This window comes from Galleria mellonella, unplaced genomic scaffold, assembly GCF_026898425.1.
Source record: "Galleria mellonella isolate WM207_F2 unplaced genomic scaffold, CSIRO_AGI_GalMel_v1 utg1634, whole genome shotgun sequence".
Classification (NCBI taxonomy): Eukaryota; Metazoa; Arthropoda; class Insecta; order Lepidoptera; family Pyralidae; genus Galleria; species Galleria mellonella.
In genome coordinates, this window is record NW_026442007.1 from 367003 (window position 1) to 383352 (window position 16350).

Consider the following 16350-nt stretch of genomic DNA (forward strand, 5'->3'; position numbering starts at 1 on the left):
GTGTAACCATTGCTAGGTGACCAAATAAACATAAAATAAAAAATAAACTCTCGAGTTGTAAAACACTGTGCTTTGCACCAGTCAATGAGATTATTCAACAAGTTTTTCACTGATATGAACAGCACTGACAGTTTCGTTATTGTTAAAACTAAACTTAGAGCTCTTTTGTTAGAAGCACGTTTTTAAACTTTGAACGAATTTAATAATGTTGTGTCTGAAAAGTAATTAAATTTCATTTATATTATCTATCTATAAGTTTATAAAATTTTTCTAATTAAACTTTTTTTGTTTATTTCATTATTAACTTTTATAAAATATTGTAATTTATTTTAAACACAATTGTATGATTGTTACTGAATAAATGAATATGAATATACTCCATCTAGTGGAGAGTCGTGGTAAACTGCATTCGCCTGAATGGAGTCGCCACTCAAGAACCTTTCTTCCGTTTCGGTTGTCGGTTCTTCGAGCTATGTAACCAGCCAATTGCCATTTCAACTTGCTTATCTCTATGACAAACTGATGTTAACTGTAAAAGCATTCTTGTATGGAGGCTAGAGGTATTTTTTTTTAAAAAGCTTTATTTTCTATCGCTATGTTTTATGCGACAACCTTCTAATCTGTATTATTTATATCTGTGTAAACAACCGAGGATTTTTGTTCTTATATATATATATATATATATATATATATATATATATATATATATATATATATATATATATATATGTATGTATGTATTTGTATAATTTGTGCATATATATAATTGTAAGCTACGTGTATAAAGTTGTAAATTATGGAGGGTATAGGTAAGGAGAACTGTCTCATATGGGGAAACAGTAGCGAGTGTCTAGCTGTAAGTTTAATATTAGTTTAATCAAATGGGGGAAGGAATTGTTAGTAACGCGGACTTCCATTCCCATTGATTTGAAACTATTTTTTTTTTAAGGGATACGGTATACGCTGACGGGGCACCAGTGAGGGATGATAGGTGAGAATGAAAAGGCAGGCCAGTTAACCTATCTTAATGAATAAATCTGGGATTCAGCACGATGGTTTCCAGGGAGGACCACGTGGAGGTCGACCTGACTGGGTATATTCGGCATTATTAATAATCCCTAAATACAATATTATTAGAAATCAATGTTAGATCTAACAACAAAAGTATTTAGATTCATATAAAAAAATAGTCATTCAAATGAAAAGTAATGGGCTAAACAATGTATAGCGGCTAGCTTTATTATAATACGTTCATTAAATTATCGTGCGCCGATTTTAAGGACTTTTAAACTAACGATTTCACTATGAATCACTAGCTACTTCATCAGCATAACTAGGATAAAAGAAAAATATCTTCTGCTATGTACCAAAATATTACCTAAGTACAATAATGCCAAATTTCATAATAATTGATTTAGCCATTACAAATACGCAAGTTTGTAAAGAATTTTTGAATGTTTGTTTAAATACTTAACTGCAGCTTCGTACGCCTGGATTTTGAAAGTTATTATAACTTATTATTCTGTTGTTGAATGAACGCATTTGCTTGATTTTTTTTTTTTTGGAATTTTGTACAAATAAAGCAAATTTACTAAAATTAACATTTAATGTTTGTTAATGAAAAAACTACGTATATGAATAGATTATTGAATGTGGAGGACGCGAAAGAGGTTTGTTTGAATCGGAGCATTTGGTATTCCTTTGAGAAACAAAGGCAGAAGCCTATTCCAATGGCGTAACGAATATGTATATGTGGATTTATAATTATTTTAATTTATATATTACTTTTTTTATTTATTTTACTTAACATTTATTTTTCCAACACTGTTATTTTTATCCTAATTCACTCATAATACAGCTAGTATACATAATGCCCAATTAAGGCATGCGGGCGAGTTAAATGTTATCTTCACCACAACAGCAACAGTCGACTAATACTTCTGACTGTCTTAATTATATATCTTTCTATCACCTCGCTCGCATTCGACAGGGAGTTCACCCTCATACCTTATAGCCTAAATGGTCGCGTACAACGTGGTTTCAGAGATGTTATCTCCCACGAACACTCAGGTTATGAAATGAGCTCCCTACCGAGGTTTTCCCCAAGAGACTACAGCATGGGGTTCTTCAAAAGGGGGGTAATGAGGTTTCTTTAGGGTCGACAACGCGCGCGTAATACCTCTGGTATTGCAGGCGTTCATAGGCTACGGAAACCGCTTACCATCAGGTGGGCCGTATGCTTGTTTGCCACCTCAGTGGTATAAAAAAAATAGTATAGTCGTAGGCATATAACTATATATTTTTTTTTTATTTTACGTAGTAAAACGTCATCGCGTTGTATAAAATTAAGAGAGTATTATACTAGTGAAACTAGATGACTTTTCTACAGAAACATTGTTCAAAAAACGACATAAATAAAAGTATGATTCGTGAAATTTATATATACTCGTATTTTTATACCTAACGACTTCGATGTCATCCTATGTAAAGGGCGCACACTTATAATGCGTATGAACTTTAATCAACCAACGCATGCTGCGCGCGCGCTGTCATTTTGAACTGTATGAATAGTGCTTGTTAAACGTCGGTTACATACAGACATCATATTTGCTTTTATATATAGATATTTTGTTCAATGTTTTATGTGTCGTAAAAGTTTTAATAGTGATGGCTGATAGAGGATTACTGACATGCACTGTGTTACTTTGTTTTTTATTTGGTAAGTACTTTAAAATATATTTGTCGTATTAGCCTTTAACTGTCCACTGCCGAACATAGCCTGCCCCATAAGGGGGGTTTCCTAGTAGTTGCGGGTTGGAAACCGCAGTTAAGCTTTTGGTGATGTTTTAAAAGAGACGTTGCTGCCCATTCCTCGCCCTTCCTTAGTCGTCTCTTACAACAGCCAGGGAAAAGGAAGGGGTGGCCTATGCCGATACCACACGGCTGAACTTCAAAATATATACATGACAATAAAAAAAAAAGCTAAATTAGTATGAGACCAATAGTTTTCGTATTGGTGGTGAAACCTCATAAAATAAACATTAAAATCGGATTATAATTTACCAATGTATCGTTAAACATATATTACATACAAAAATGTTGCCGAATCGAAATCTTTTTATGAAGATATTTAAAATATATTATTATATAAAAATTAAGATACAAGTTTTATATGATAATTCGAACGCGAAAATTGCATGTAAATCCTGACTTACAAAATTAAAGGACAAAATCAGGGAAGTTCCCACTCATTCCCATATATGTATCACAATACAAACCTAGAAAGACTGAAATACGATGTTGTGACAAAAATCGAAAAAGGAATTTTGCGTTGGTTTGGTCATTTGGAGAGGATGGATGAAAGAAGAATTACTAAAGAGATTTATCGAGCAAGAATGAATGTAGATGTCGGTAGGGGCCGCCACAGACGGACGTATGTCGACCAAATAGGCGACGTGCTGAAGAAGGGCCAAATTAAAAGTACACGTAACCGGCGAGCGTGTATGAAAAGATTGATGAATGTGGAAGAAGAGAAAGAGGTTTGTTTGTATCGAAGCATTTGGCGTTCCATTGTTTCTGCCTACCCTAATGGGAGACAGGCGTGACAGATATGTATGTACGTATGTATACAAACCGTAAATCGGTTGCTAAAAATTCTCACTTGAAACAGATTGAAAATGTAATATCGCGATCCACAATTGCAAACAGCTCCAGTTACACAGTTTGTAACTAAAATGGCAGTTTGAAACGAGAAACGTTATCAACTTTTTCTGTGATAACCCATTCTTAACATAGCATGGTTGTTGTTGTTTTTCAATTTGCCATGAAGGCAGGCAAAGGTAGTTAGACCATACAGCCAAATTTTCGAACTTTATTATAAGTAAAACTTTATTGTTTGCTCTTTACGTTTTCCCCTGTAATAATTGTTTTTTTTTGGGAGCCAATTGACATTGGGTTAAATTTTAAGACGCTGTTTCCCTAAACTTGTCTTTATAGTTCAAATTTCCATTTGATATTGCTAGCAAGTACGTGACAAGCATCATAATCTCAGCCACTATTTAAAAGACATAATATTACTCTATTTGTCCCCCTAGTGTCATCGAATTATAAAGAAAATTTGTTTCTTTAACGAGCCAGCAACAACTTTAATATTCTCTCTAGAACTTTTAATATTAACTTATTTTTGAAAAATATAATATCAGCGAGAGACCAACTGAGCAAGCAATTTTTCGATCCATAAACTGTCTGAGTATGTATTGTATTAATAAGAAGGCCATATTTTCATCAACATTAAATTTTTACTTTGTAATTCATTCATATATCAGAGGGAGACTTTGTACAAAAGTCGATTGCTTGGGTACCTCTGTCCGATTCGTGTTTCTACCGTGAAGCAGTTGTGTTTACATGGCTGTGTTTCGGTTTGAAGGATGGGTTATGGCATGAATTTACTGGGTACAGAGGAATAATACCTGAGTCCTCAGGAATGGCAACGCATGGGGGGTATCATGGGCGAAACAGTATACACTGTTATGTCCATGGTACTGCTCATGTCTATAGGCGATGGTTACCACTTTCCATCAGGTGGGCCGTAAGCTTGTTTGCCATTCTAAGTTGTATAAAAAAAACATTTTTTTTTCATTCCTTTTATTATTATTTTTTGGTCATTCCTGTTTTTGTTGCTTTATGTGCAGTGCCTTTAATCTATCTTGTTACTATTTGTAGAAACCTATTAGTGGCTTAGTTTGGAATCCTTGACTATATCTATTTACACTAATACAGCCCTGGTTTTTCTATAAATAAATAAATTATCAAACAAAAATAATAACAATACTCTAACTTAAAGAATATACTCTCTTTGAGTATATTGTTTGAGCATATTTGAGTAGTGGAGTTAAAGAGGTTTGATAAAATATTATTATACCATATTTTACGATCAACCTTATCAATCTATACTTATAATAAATCTGTAGAGAGGTCAATTCTGTACATGAAATATATTTCCAAAATAACTATCAGGGGGTGATTAGTGATCGATACTGATGCCAAAAATGCAATCAGTAAAATCGTTATAGAAACAAAAACTACTCGACGGATTTTAACGAATCTTAGTACATTTATTCTTCATACTCCTGGGCAGGTCATAGTATAATTTTCATCACGCTACGATCAATAGGAGCAGAGCAGTGAAGGAAATGTTAAAAATTGCCACCCGTGCGACGCCGGGACGGGCCTCTAAGCGCTTTGACGGCCTCACTAATCACTATAGAGAGGGGTTGGGGATTGTTAGTAATGCGGACTGTCAACCCCATTGTGCGATTTATATTTGCAGGTGTTGCGACGCACGCACACATACACTCATTTTGGATGAAACTGTTATAATACGAATTGTTTTATTTTTCTTTTTTAATTTTATATATATATATATATATATATATATATATATATATATATATATATAAATATTTTTTGTGTTGTTTCTTATTATATTAAGAATTATTATTATTATAATTCTTAATATATAGGTTTTTTTTAACCCCTGTGTGGGTATTGTCGCATATTTCTGTAAAATAAAGTTTCTTTCTTTCTTTCTTTCTATATGTAGTCCCCCTGGAAACCATCGTGCTGAATCCCAAGTGTATTAATCGCGATGGGCTAACTGACAGCAAACGAAATGTTGAAAGCAATCGAGCTGGTAGACGTCGTTACTAATAATTCCTTTCCCCCATAACTAGTACATTTATAAATGACTAAAATAAATAACTGCAAAAAATATCATAACCAGTGCATGTAATTTTCTCACAGGCGTCATTTCATGGGGCTCATTGTCCAAGCAGTCGTTTTAATCATGACCAATTAAAATCAATTAAAGTGTGGGGTTCATAAACAGACAATATGACTGTGTTATTGTTTGATGGGACATTAAAACTACATTTGTTAACTGGATAGAAAAGAGATGAGACGCGCCATGACCTAGTGGTGTATTATCCTAACTTATAGAGTAAGATACCAGAGGGAGACTTTGTACAAAAGTCGTTTGCTTGGGTACCTCTGTCTCATTCGTGTTTCTACCGTGAAGCAGTTGTGTTTGCATGTTTTGAAGGGTGGGATATGGCAGTGAATTTACTGGGTACAGAAGAATAACACCTGAGTCCCCAGGAATGGCATCGCATGGGGGAAATCATGGACGAAACAGTATACTCTGTTATGTCCATGGTACTGCTCATGTCTGTAGGCGACAGTTACCACTTTCCATCAGGTGGGCCTTTTTTTTAATGGGTGAAAATGACATGGTAACCTCACCCGCGCTATCGGTATACACCGGCGGGGCACCAGTGAAGGATGATAGGTGAGGATGAAGCAGGTCAGTTAGCCCATCGTGACGAATTCAAAGATAAATCAGTCACGACAGTTTCTAGAGGGAACCGCGTGGAGGTCGACCCGATAGGATATATTGATGACAGCGGGGACTAACATACCCACTACTAACAGTCCTTTCTCCCATCCATCAGGTGGGCCGTTAACTTGTTTGCCATTTTAAGTTGAATTAAAAAAACAGATACCTTTCAACTTCTATCCTCTCGTGGCCCTCCCATAGCTCATCTAATATTAAGCAAATACACTTCCGCGTTTAAAAACACATACACGGATGTCATGTTAAGTGTCCCAAATACAGCACATTAAAGTATTAAGGAGCGCACGACTGCCCAATTGAGCAAATTAAGCCTACTCCTTAAGACTTAAGGCGATCTACGTAGTATATTTATATACTCGAGTCTCAGAGTTGCAAGATACGTATAGGATTTAAAATATATAATAATATATTTATTTATGTCTTTTATTTTATACAACTTAGTATGGCAAACAAGCTGACGGCCCACCTGATGGAAAGTGGTAACCGTCGCCTATAGACATGAGCAGTACCATGGACATAACAGAGTATACTGTTTCGCCCATGATACCTCCCATGCGTAATATGGACTAGAACATAGACTTCGTATTTACGTTCATAACCTAAGGTCTAGAACTCTATTGAAAATTAAAAGTGGAACATTGTGCAAACTATGGCCACATTATGACAATATGTGACAATGTCAAGCTGACGGCCCACCTGATGGAAAGTGGCAACCGTCGCCTATAGACATGAGCAGTACCATGGACATAACAGAGTATACTGTTTCGCCCATGATACCCCCCATGCGTTGCCGTTCCTGAGGACTCGGGTGTTATTTCTCTGTACTCAGTAAATTCACACCATATCCCACCCTTCAAACCGAAACACAGCCATGCAAACAGAGCTGCTTCACAATTGAAACACGAATGGGACAGAGATACCCAAGCAATCGACTTTTGTACAGTCTCCCTCTGGTGAACAGTTGATCATATTTCATCATATGTCTCCTCACAAACAACTTAGATTTAAACATGTATTTTTTCTAATGGGTGATAATGGAATGGTAACTCCGCCTGCACTATCATTATACGCTGGCGGGGCACCAGTGATAGTTGACAGGTGAAGATGAAGGCAGGTGAGTCGACCCATCGTGAAGAATTAACTACGATGGTTTCCAGGGGGAACCATTTGGAGGTCGACCTGATAGGTATATTGTTAGCAATGGAGCTGTTAGAACCTATTACTAACAATTCCTTTCCCCCCTTACACATGTGTTATTAAGGGTAAAATAAGATTGAATCAATATAGACTACTGCTGTGAGGAGCTGGTGTCTGAAATAGGTTAAAACGTGTGGTACTAGACCTCCGACCGATATGAGCTTAAAAAACAATAAAACAAAAATATTATTATGAAATTACACAATCCTGAAGGAGAAAAACCAATAATCAATAATAGGAGATAAAAAAAAAACAATAAAAATTAATATTGGTAAGTAAATTGTAAAAGCAGACTGATGTCTCTGTGCATGTGTGCATAAGTCTGTGTACAAGTGTGTGTGCGTGTATATGTATGCGTGCGTGTGTATGTGTGTGCGTGTGTGTATGTGCGAACGTGCATGCGTGTGTGTGTATGCATTTATGTATACGAGTATGTTTTTATATGTATGTGTACATATATCAAATGATATGACATATATCAATTGCTTTATTTCAGCCCTCTACAGTAATGTAGGGGTAATGTTTAATAACTTGGCGTACGTAGATATACATACATAATCCACTTAATAGTTATTATTCTTCGTAGTTAACAACAATGCGTGTCTTATTGTCGACTTCTCACTAATATGAATCAATGAACAATGATGGCGTCTTCCACTCAGCAGGACGTTTTATAATTTGTCTAATTTAAAAATAAAACGAGGGGAGCCTTTATATTAAACAGAGAGAGCTCTGGAGTTTTTTTTTTTTAGTTTTTTATATCGAAATATCTTTTTTTGTAGTAACTACTTTTTAACGTTTTTTTTTTCACAGGTTGGATTTTCGAACTTCAAAAAATAAAATTCTATTTTTTTTTCATTTATATTATATATATATGTGTGTATGTATGTATATTCTTTATTGCGCTTGTAAATTACATAGTTAATGTATTTATAAATTTTGTGAACAAGGGTGGACTTATCTCTGACAGAGATCTCTTCCAGTCAACCCAATGCAGTTAGAAAGCATGTCGTTAGCGGGCAGCTAAAGTGCTACAACTATTAATATTTAGAATATATAAACCTTCCTAATAGTTCCATATAGTTCCATAGAAGTTCCATCAAAATCGGTTCAGTAATTTGGTTACTACTTAGTAAACTAAAAATAACTCGCTTTGCCACTATTGAAGCCGATGTTTTGTTTTTTCTTGTAAATATATTTATTTCGCCGTATCAACCGTTAACTCTAGGTCTCCCCCTATTAGGAGGTTTTGCCAGTAGGTTCCATGCTTGGCAGGTGGGTTGACAACCGCAGTTAGGCTTCGATGATATTTTAAGAGGGACGCTGCTGCCCATTCCTCGACCATTAAGTTAGTGAGGCTAAAGGATATCCGCCTTTTACGACACGTACAGGAAAGAAAATGGTGGTCCATTCTGTGCCGGGACCACACGGTGACATTGTTTATTTGCTGTTTTACCAGGAGACTTTGTACAAAAGTTGATTGCTTGGGTACCTCTGTCCCATTCGTGTTTCAACTGTACAGCAGTTGTGTTTGCATAGCTGTGTTTCGGTTTGAAGGGTGGGATATGACGTGAATTTACAGGGTACGGAGGAATAACACCTGAGTCCTAAGGAATGACAACGCATGGGGGGTATAATGGGTGAAACAGTATACACTGTTATGTCCATGGTACTGCTCATGTCTATAGGCGACGGTTACCACTTTCCATCAGGTGGGCCGTCAGCTTGCTTGCCATTCTAAGTTGAATAAAAAAAAATCATAAAACGTGTTACAAATGACTGTATTTGCCTATTTAGTTTTATTCCTCTTTAAAGTCTTAAGAACAGTATAATTTTTTATACCTATATAACACAGATACTTAATTTTTGACTAAATTTACTGATACATTATATTATTTATATGCGTGCCATAAACTATCAAAAATTAATTTCCATTATTTTTTCTTTTTTTTTTCAGTAATAGCAAATAGCACAACTGTTCACATAACTGAAGAATGGGTGCCTGATGTAGGATGGAAACTGACATGCGCGTGGGATTTCAGCAAAGGGGATTCTCTGCAGTCGGTCAACCTATTCATGGATAATCAACAGTTCATGATATATAGACCTGTGGTAAGTTGCATATAATAGAATTGCAGGATAAATTGCAAATACACGGTGAATGGAGAACCTTCTTCTGTTTGAAGTCGGTTAAAAAGCGCCTGACTCTCCAACTAAACAAACCTATAATATGAGAATAATTATATTGATTTATATTTGTCTGAGAAACAAGACGACGTATATCTATGGGCATGTCCTAAAATACTCGTAGTAAGCCAACTTAGAAAACATTTCTTAAATAGTATTAGCCTGTATTATGTAGGTCTATATGTGTCTGAGAAACCAGACGACGACTATCTAAGTGCGTGCCCTAAAATACTCATAGTGAGCCAACTTAGAAAACATTTTCTAAACAGTATTGGCCTGAATTATGTACGTCTATATGTGTCTGAGAAACCAGACGACGACTATCTAAGTGCGTGCCCTAAAATACTCGTTTTAAACCAACTTAGAAAACATTTCCTAAATAGTATTATCCCGGATTATGTTGGTCTATATGTGTCTGAGAAACCAGACGACAACTATCTAAGGGCGCGTCCTAAAATACTCATATTAACCCAACTTAGAAAACATTCCCTAAACAGTATTATCCCGGATTATGTTGGTCTATATGTGTCTGAGAAACCTGACGACGACTATCTAGGGTAGCGCCTTAAAATATTCATATTAAGCTAACTTCTAAAAGATTTCCTAAAAAGTATTAGTTTGGATTATGGTGGTCTGAGAAACTATACAACAGGCACACCCTTAAATACCAAGACTAAGTTAATTTAGAAAATCATTGCTAAATTGTCTCAACTGAGAATCAAACGCGAGCCGTCGTTTGCGCAATACAATCCCTACCACTGCGTCAAAAAGGTTACAATCATAATAAATATTTTTAACACAAAATTCTAAACAATGTTACGACGCGTATCTGATACATATCTGGGTCTAGCGGTATGCATAATTCAATAGGTATCCGTCGGCCCTAAATAATGTACTAGGTACCTATATATATGAACCATACATAGTCCATTCATCAGACGAAAAACAAAAAAGAATTAACATTTGACCGTCGAATTAATTACTGCCATTATTTTATAGGTACATAATTTGCGAAATTTAATGTGATATCCCAATTTGAGTTTATTAGTGGATAACACAAAGTTTTGCTCTTTTTAAATTACCAAGAAGTAGGATTACTAATTTAGTTTTTTTTTTTTTTTATTTACTATTTCTTCTTGCAGACTCATGGTGCGACTGCTTCACGAATATGGTCATTGACAGAAAGCCTCATCAGAATCGACTGCGAGGAAGCCAGCAAAACATGTGTACTTAAATTAGTACCGACGGAGTTCACACAGAAGAATTTCGAGTTCAAATGCGAGGTCTCGGGAGAAGGCCCTAAGTTTATGGTGGGCCACGACAATTACACCCTGGTCACAACAAGTAAATATTCTTTGTTTATACTAATTTTTATGGCGACTCCGTGCAGGCAAGCGTGGTGTGGGCGACCCCCCTGAAAACGGTTCAAATTTCAAGTAGTCAAAGGAGTCACTGAATTCAAATAACGCAGGATCGTACTTTGTGGTGATATATAAGGGAGACCTATGTCCAGCTGTGGACAATAGATAAGTTGTGATGAATGAATACTAGTCTTTATTCACGACATTGTCTGTGTGGCTGGGGTATATTAATTAAAGGAAATAAAATGTAACCTATGTGCTTTTCCATCCCAAATAGTATTTGTATGCCAAATGACAACTGAGTCAATGATGATTAGTCATAAACCAACGGATGATAAACAAACAAACACACATATACATTTATAATATTAATAAAGAAGTCTGTTTATATTTTTCTTAGCAAATAAACTTCTCATAATACTATTTTTATCAAGAGGTGAAGAGACTCGCTGAAAATCGTAGTGAGTGGCAAGAGCTCCACCGACAAGATGCGCTCTTAAATAGGATAGACAGATAGATCACTATTTTAGCTATTGAATTGTTTTAACTCTTTCTTTTGTGCTAAATTCTCCGCTTGAATAAAAGTAACAAAACAGTGTAACAGTTAAAATAGGTTTGTAGAAGGTATTAGTTTTTATTAATTAACCCCCTTAATTTTATTTTACATCCAAATAAAAAATAAAACGATTTTGTAATATAGATCTTTTTGACGGTGATTTTTTCATTAATGTATTTTGTTTTTAAACAACTTAGAATGGCAAACAAGCTGACGGCCCACCTGATGGAAAGTGGTAACCGTCGCCTATAGACATGAGCAGTACCATGAACATAACAGAGTATACTATTTCGCCCAAGATACCTCCCATGCGTTGCCATTCCTGAGGACTCAGGTGTTATTCCTCTGTACTCAGTAAATTCACGCCATATCCCACCCTTCAAACCGAAACACAGTCATGCAAACACAACTGCTTCACGGTTGAAAGACGAATGGGACAGAGGTACCCAAGCAATCGACTTTTGTACAAAGTCTCCCTCGGGTGGTCCTCAGGTATTCATAATCAAACTACTTGCTACTTTAGAGGTTTTGAAAAACCACCTTTATTTTTTATTTAAAATTATTTACAAGAGTTTAGAGAGATCATTAGCAATATGCCTTATTAGGTCAACCTCCACGTGGTTCCCCCTGGAAACCATCGTGAACAATTCTTGTTGAATTCGTCACGGTAGGCTAACTGACCTACTTTATCCTCACCTGTCTTCCTTCACTGGTGCCCCGCCGGTGTATACCGACAGCGCGGGCGGGGTTACCATTCCATTAAAAACCATAAAAAATACCATTATCACCCATTAAAAAAAAAACAGACTAATGGTAATTTCTGTAGCAAAGATAAAGGAGATGTATGTACTTGAATATTTACTTTTTTTATATCTATAATCTATAAATGAAAGCAACGAGCGAGATATCCGATGCCAAGGACAAAAAAATATTTTATTAATTTCAAATGTTACTATCCTGTTGCAGTACCATCGAGTGAACCAGAAATAATAGCTACAAGAAACAAACAAACGAATCAGGTGTCACTCAACTGCACTTCCTCTGGTCTACCAGCGCCAAAATTTACGTGGATCGCTGGTCCTGATGAACGTGTGGTTGGTATCTTAACGTTTCGCAACTTAAAATTTTTGAAAATATAATGGCAAACAAACTTACCATCTGATGGAGGGGGAAAGGGATTATTAGTAAAGGGATCAAATAGCCACATTACTAGCAATATTCCCTATTAGATCGATCTCAACGTGATTTTACCTAAAAACCATTGTAATTAATTCTTGTCAAATTTATTTATTGATTCATTACTACATATATGTGTACATGGCAGACTTAATGCTGAAAGCACTCTCTACCAGTCAACCATAGGGAAGTGTCAGAATACTCAAATGCGGTACAAGTGTAAATTGATATACATATATACATAATCAAATTACATATCTAAACGAATAATTATATATAAATAACAAATTTACTTCCACATATATAAAATATACTATATTATACACGAAATAAGAATAATATACTTTCAAATTTTCATGTTCGTCAAAATGAGCTTACTGACCTGCTTTCATCCACATGAAATATATAAAAATAAAAGATCTGCTTTAACTAGCCCTCCTCCAGGCAGGATGACCCTTCCATTATTACCTATTAAAGCATCTGATGGAAACATTAACTGTCCACTGCTAAACAAAGGCCTTCACTATGAGAGTTTTGCACGTTATCGCCACGCTTAGCAGATGGGTTGGCAAAACCTAACTGCGGTGATATTTTAAGAAGGAAGCTGCTGCCTATCCCTTGATCACTAAGCTCTCTTAGTCGCGTCTTACAACGCCCACGTGAAAGGAAACGGTGGCTCATTCTATGGCAGGACCACACGATACAGGATACTGATCGGAAACTGCAGTGGCTTGAGAAAAAAATAATATATTAAAATAAATATATTGCCTATGAAAAACCTAAAATTAGACTTCTATCATAAGAATCCAAGCTTCTATCAACCAGAAGTAGTATAACGTACTCAAATCATCAATTTCTCTTTTATTCCAGGTCCCTGAAAACTTCAGCTCGAGCGCTTGGAACACATCATCAAAATTGTGGCAATCCTGGTCTACGTTCGTCTTGCAATCAGACGAATCTCTACCAATAAAATGTCTGTCAGTCGTGCCAACAAACAACAAAACGCCCGCAAAACAAATACAGTATAATGCTGCTATTTCATATGCGACTGTAGGACTTTCGGGTAATTTCATTTTCATATTTTGTATTTCAAAAACCAAAAACATTTTTTACAATGCTAAAATTTGTATGCAACATTGGAATTAACCCATTTTGCTAGCGGTGTCTTTCATCATCGGATAATAGAATTTTTACACACATAGCGCAACCCAAATCAGTCTAGTAATGTTCCGTGCGAAGCCGACTTAGGTTAAAGGTCTCCCTCGAAGAGGGGTGAGAGGGAGAGGAGCAGAGATTTTAAAAAACGTTTCTGTCGCTATTATGCGAAAAGCTAATCTGTAATTGACAGACTTAGTATAATGTACTACGTGTAATTGGTAATTACTTAAAATCTGTGGTTTTTTCCCCATAAATAATAAAAGTATAAGTTCAAGACTAAATGTATAGGCTGGGCAAGGATCGTTAGTAATAGAATACCAGCTCCGTTGCCCTATAATATACCCTATCAGGTCGATCTCCACCTCATTCCCCTTTGAAAGCATCGTCATTAATTTTTAATGAAATTATCTCTATGGCCAACTGACCTTACATCATCATCTATCACTCACTGGTGCCGTCAGCGCTATTCCGATAGCACAAACGGATTGCCATCCCACCTTTACTATTAATTCTCTGCTAGGTTATAAAGTCTTGCTTTGATATCAGTCTCCCTTTAATGACAGTCTCCCTTTGATACCAGTCTCCCTTTGATACCAGTTTCCCTTTGATAACAGTCTCTCTTTGATACCAGTCTAACTTTGATGACAGTCTCCCTTTGATACCAGTCTCCTTTTGATTGCAAATAAATTTCACTACATATATAATTGTATCCTTACAGGTGCAATAAAACTTATATTGGCGGTTCTTCTATCAACGATACTAACAAGGTGATCAATTAGTTGGACAATGGACACTTCTACTTAATTAAATGAAACAAAATTTAAAGTTCGTATGTTTTTATTTCGATAGAAACCATAGTGAACGACTGTTTATTTAAGCGACAGTTACACTACACTGAATTATGTCGATATTAATTTTATTTTTTATAATAGAAACAGTATGTACCTGGATCGATTATATCGATTTTGTTATAATTATATTATTTATAAGTGTTTTGGAAAACTATTAAACTTTTTCATTATAAATATCAGTAAATAATTTAGCAAATATTTTGACATCATATAAGTTGCAAATTAGCAATTTTATATACCAAATTTCATTGTCTATTATTTCATTCAATTCCAATTAAGTATGTAGTGTATCATACAAATATTTACGTTCAACCGCGTTCACGTCTACGTAGATATGTTTGTATGGAAATCTGAGTTTCCAAAACCAACCGCTAGAGGGGCAACTGACTTTTCAATACAAACTATCAAACACTAGAAACTTATTATTAATTGCAGAGTATGGCAGTTAAAGGCATTTAATTTTAATAGAACGAAAATACACATAGTTCATAATTTAATAAAATACCAATTTTTTTATATTCAGAACTATTTTAGTACAATTCAAAATTCATGTAATGTGTAACTGTAGCTTACATTTGGTAAATATAAGTATTAACTATTACTTTGTTTTATTTGATTATTATTGTTTTAAATTTTAAACATTTAACAATATAGTATAGACCATAGTGGATTCACAGGTTTTTTTTTTCTTTGTTTTACTCTATATAATATTTATATTAAATATTTATTACAATATCATAATAATTGAAATTCATATGTATTCATATGTGTCATGATAACTTCAAAATACGTTCCAATGTCAAATATCTACAGGAAATGACACAAGTTGTGCGATAATTCATAAATAATATTTCAAATTCATTATTATTATTACAAATATGACAATAATATTGTTAAAATTACTTTGGACGTAAGATAGTATATTTTTGTTATAATTAATTAAATAAAAAATTAAGTATGTGCTTTATATTTCATTAAAAAATTAAATCTAATAAAATTTGTGATAAGTATAGAAATTGTAATTAGGAACAATGGAAAACTAGATGCTGAAGATTATTCAATATCGACAAAGAAACACAAATTTTTACATATGAAAAATATGTATTTTCGAAGCAAGCTGATGGACGGCACTTGTATGAGGACGCTTTTAATTTTTCCGCGACAATATCTACACAACATAACGATATCGTGAACATGCAGGGGAATTAAAAGTGTCTCCAAACAATTGCATTTTTGCTCTCCTATTGTATCGCAGCGATAAAATCGTACGATATCGTGTCGCGCTATATTAAACTATCCACTTTCTACTCTGTAACGTTCCATGTACAAATATCAAGAGCGTTAACATTCAAAGAATAACAATTTGTGTACCGTCCAGTTTTTTTCCAACATAAATTGAACATACATATTGTTAAAGCAATAATTGGATATCCGTTCTCTTCAGCACCTAGC

The 16350-nt window shown here is 34.9% G+C and overlaps 1 protein-coding gene across 1 annotated transcript; it reads left to right on the forward strand.

The window, feature by feature from the left end:
- Window positions 1–2567: 2567 nt before the first annotated feature.
- On the forward strand, window positions 2568–15515 carry LOC113517719 (uncharacterized). Its single transcript, XM_026902464.3, has 6 exons — window positions 2568–2719; window positions 9567–9721; window positions 10939–11140; window positions 12680–12807; window positions 13760–13952; window positions 14766–15515. Exons 1-6 carry the CDS (start codon window positions 2668–2670, stop codon window positions 14816–14818), a joined length of 783 nt encoding a protein of 260 aa, XP_026758265.2. The 5' UTR covers window positions 2568–2667; the 3' UTR covers window positions 14819–15515.
- The last annotated feature ends 835 nt before the right edge of the window (window positions 15516–16350 follow it).

Coding starts and splice junctions, on each gene's coding strand:
- LOC113517719 (XM_026902464.3), top strand. CDS start 2,668: ATGGCTGATAGAGGATTACTGACATGCACTGTGTTACTTTGTTTTTTA. Junction 9,722..10,938: donor TCATGATATATAGACCTGTG/GTAAGTTGCATA, acceptor TTCTTCTTGCAG/ACTCATGGTGCGACTGCTTC. Junction 12,808..13,759: donor CTGGTCCTGATGAACGTGTG/GTTGGTATCTTA, acceptor CTTTTATTCCAG/GTCCCTGAAAACTTCAGCTC.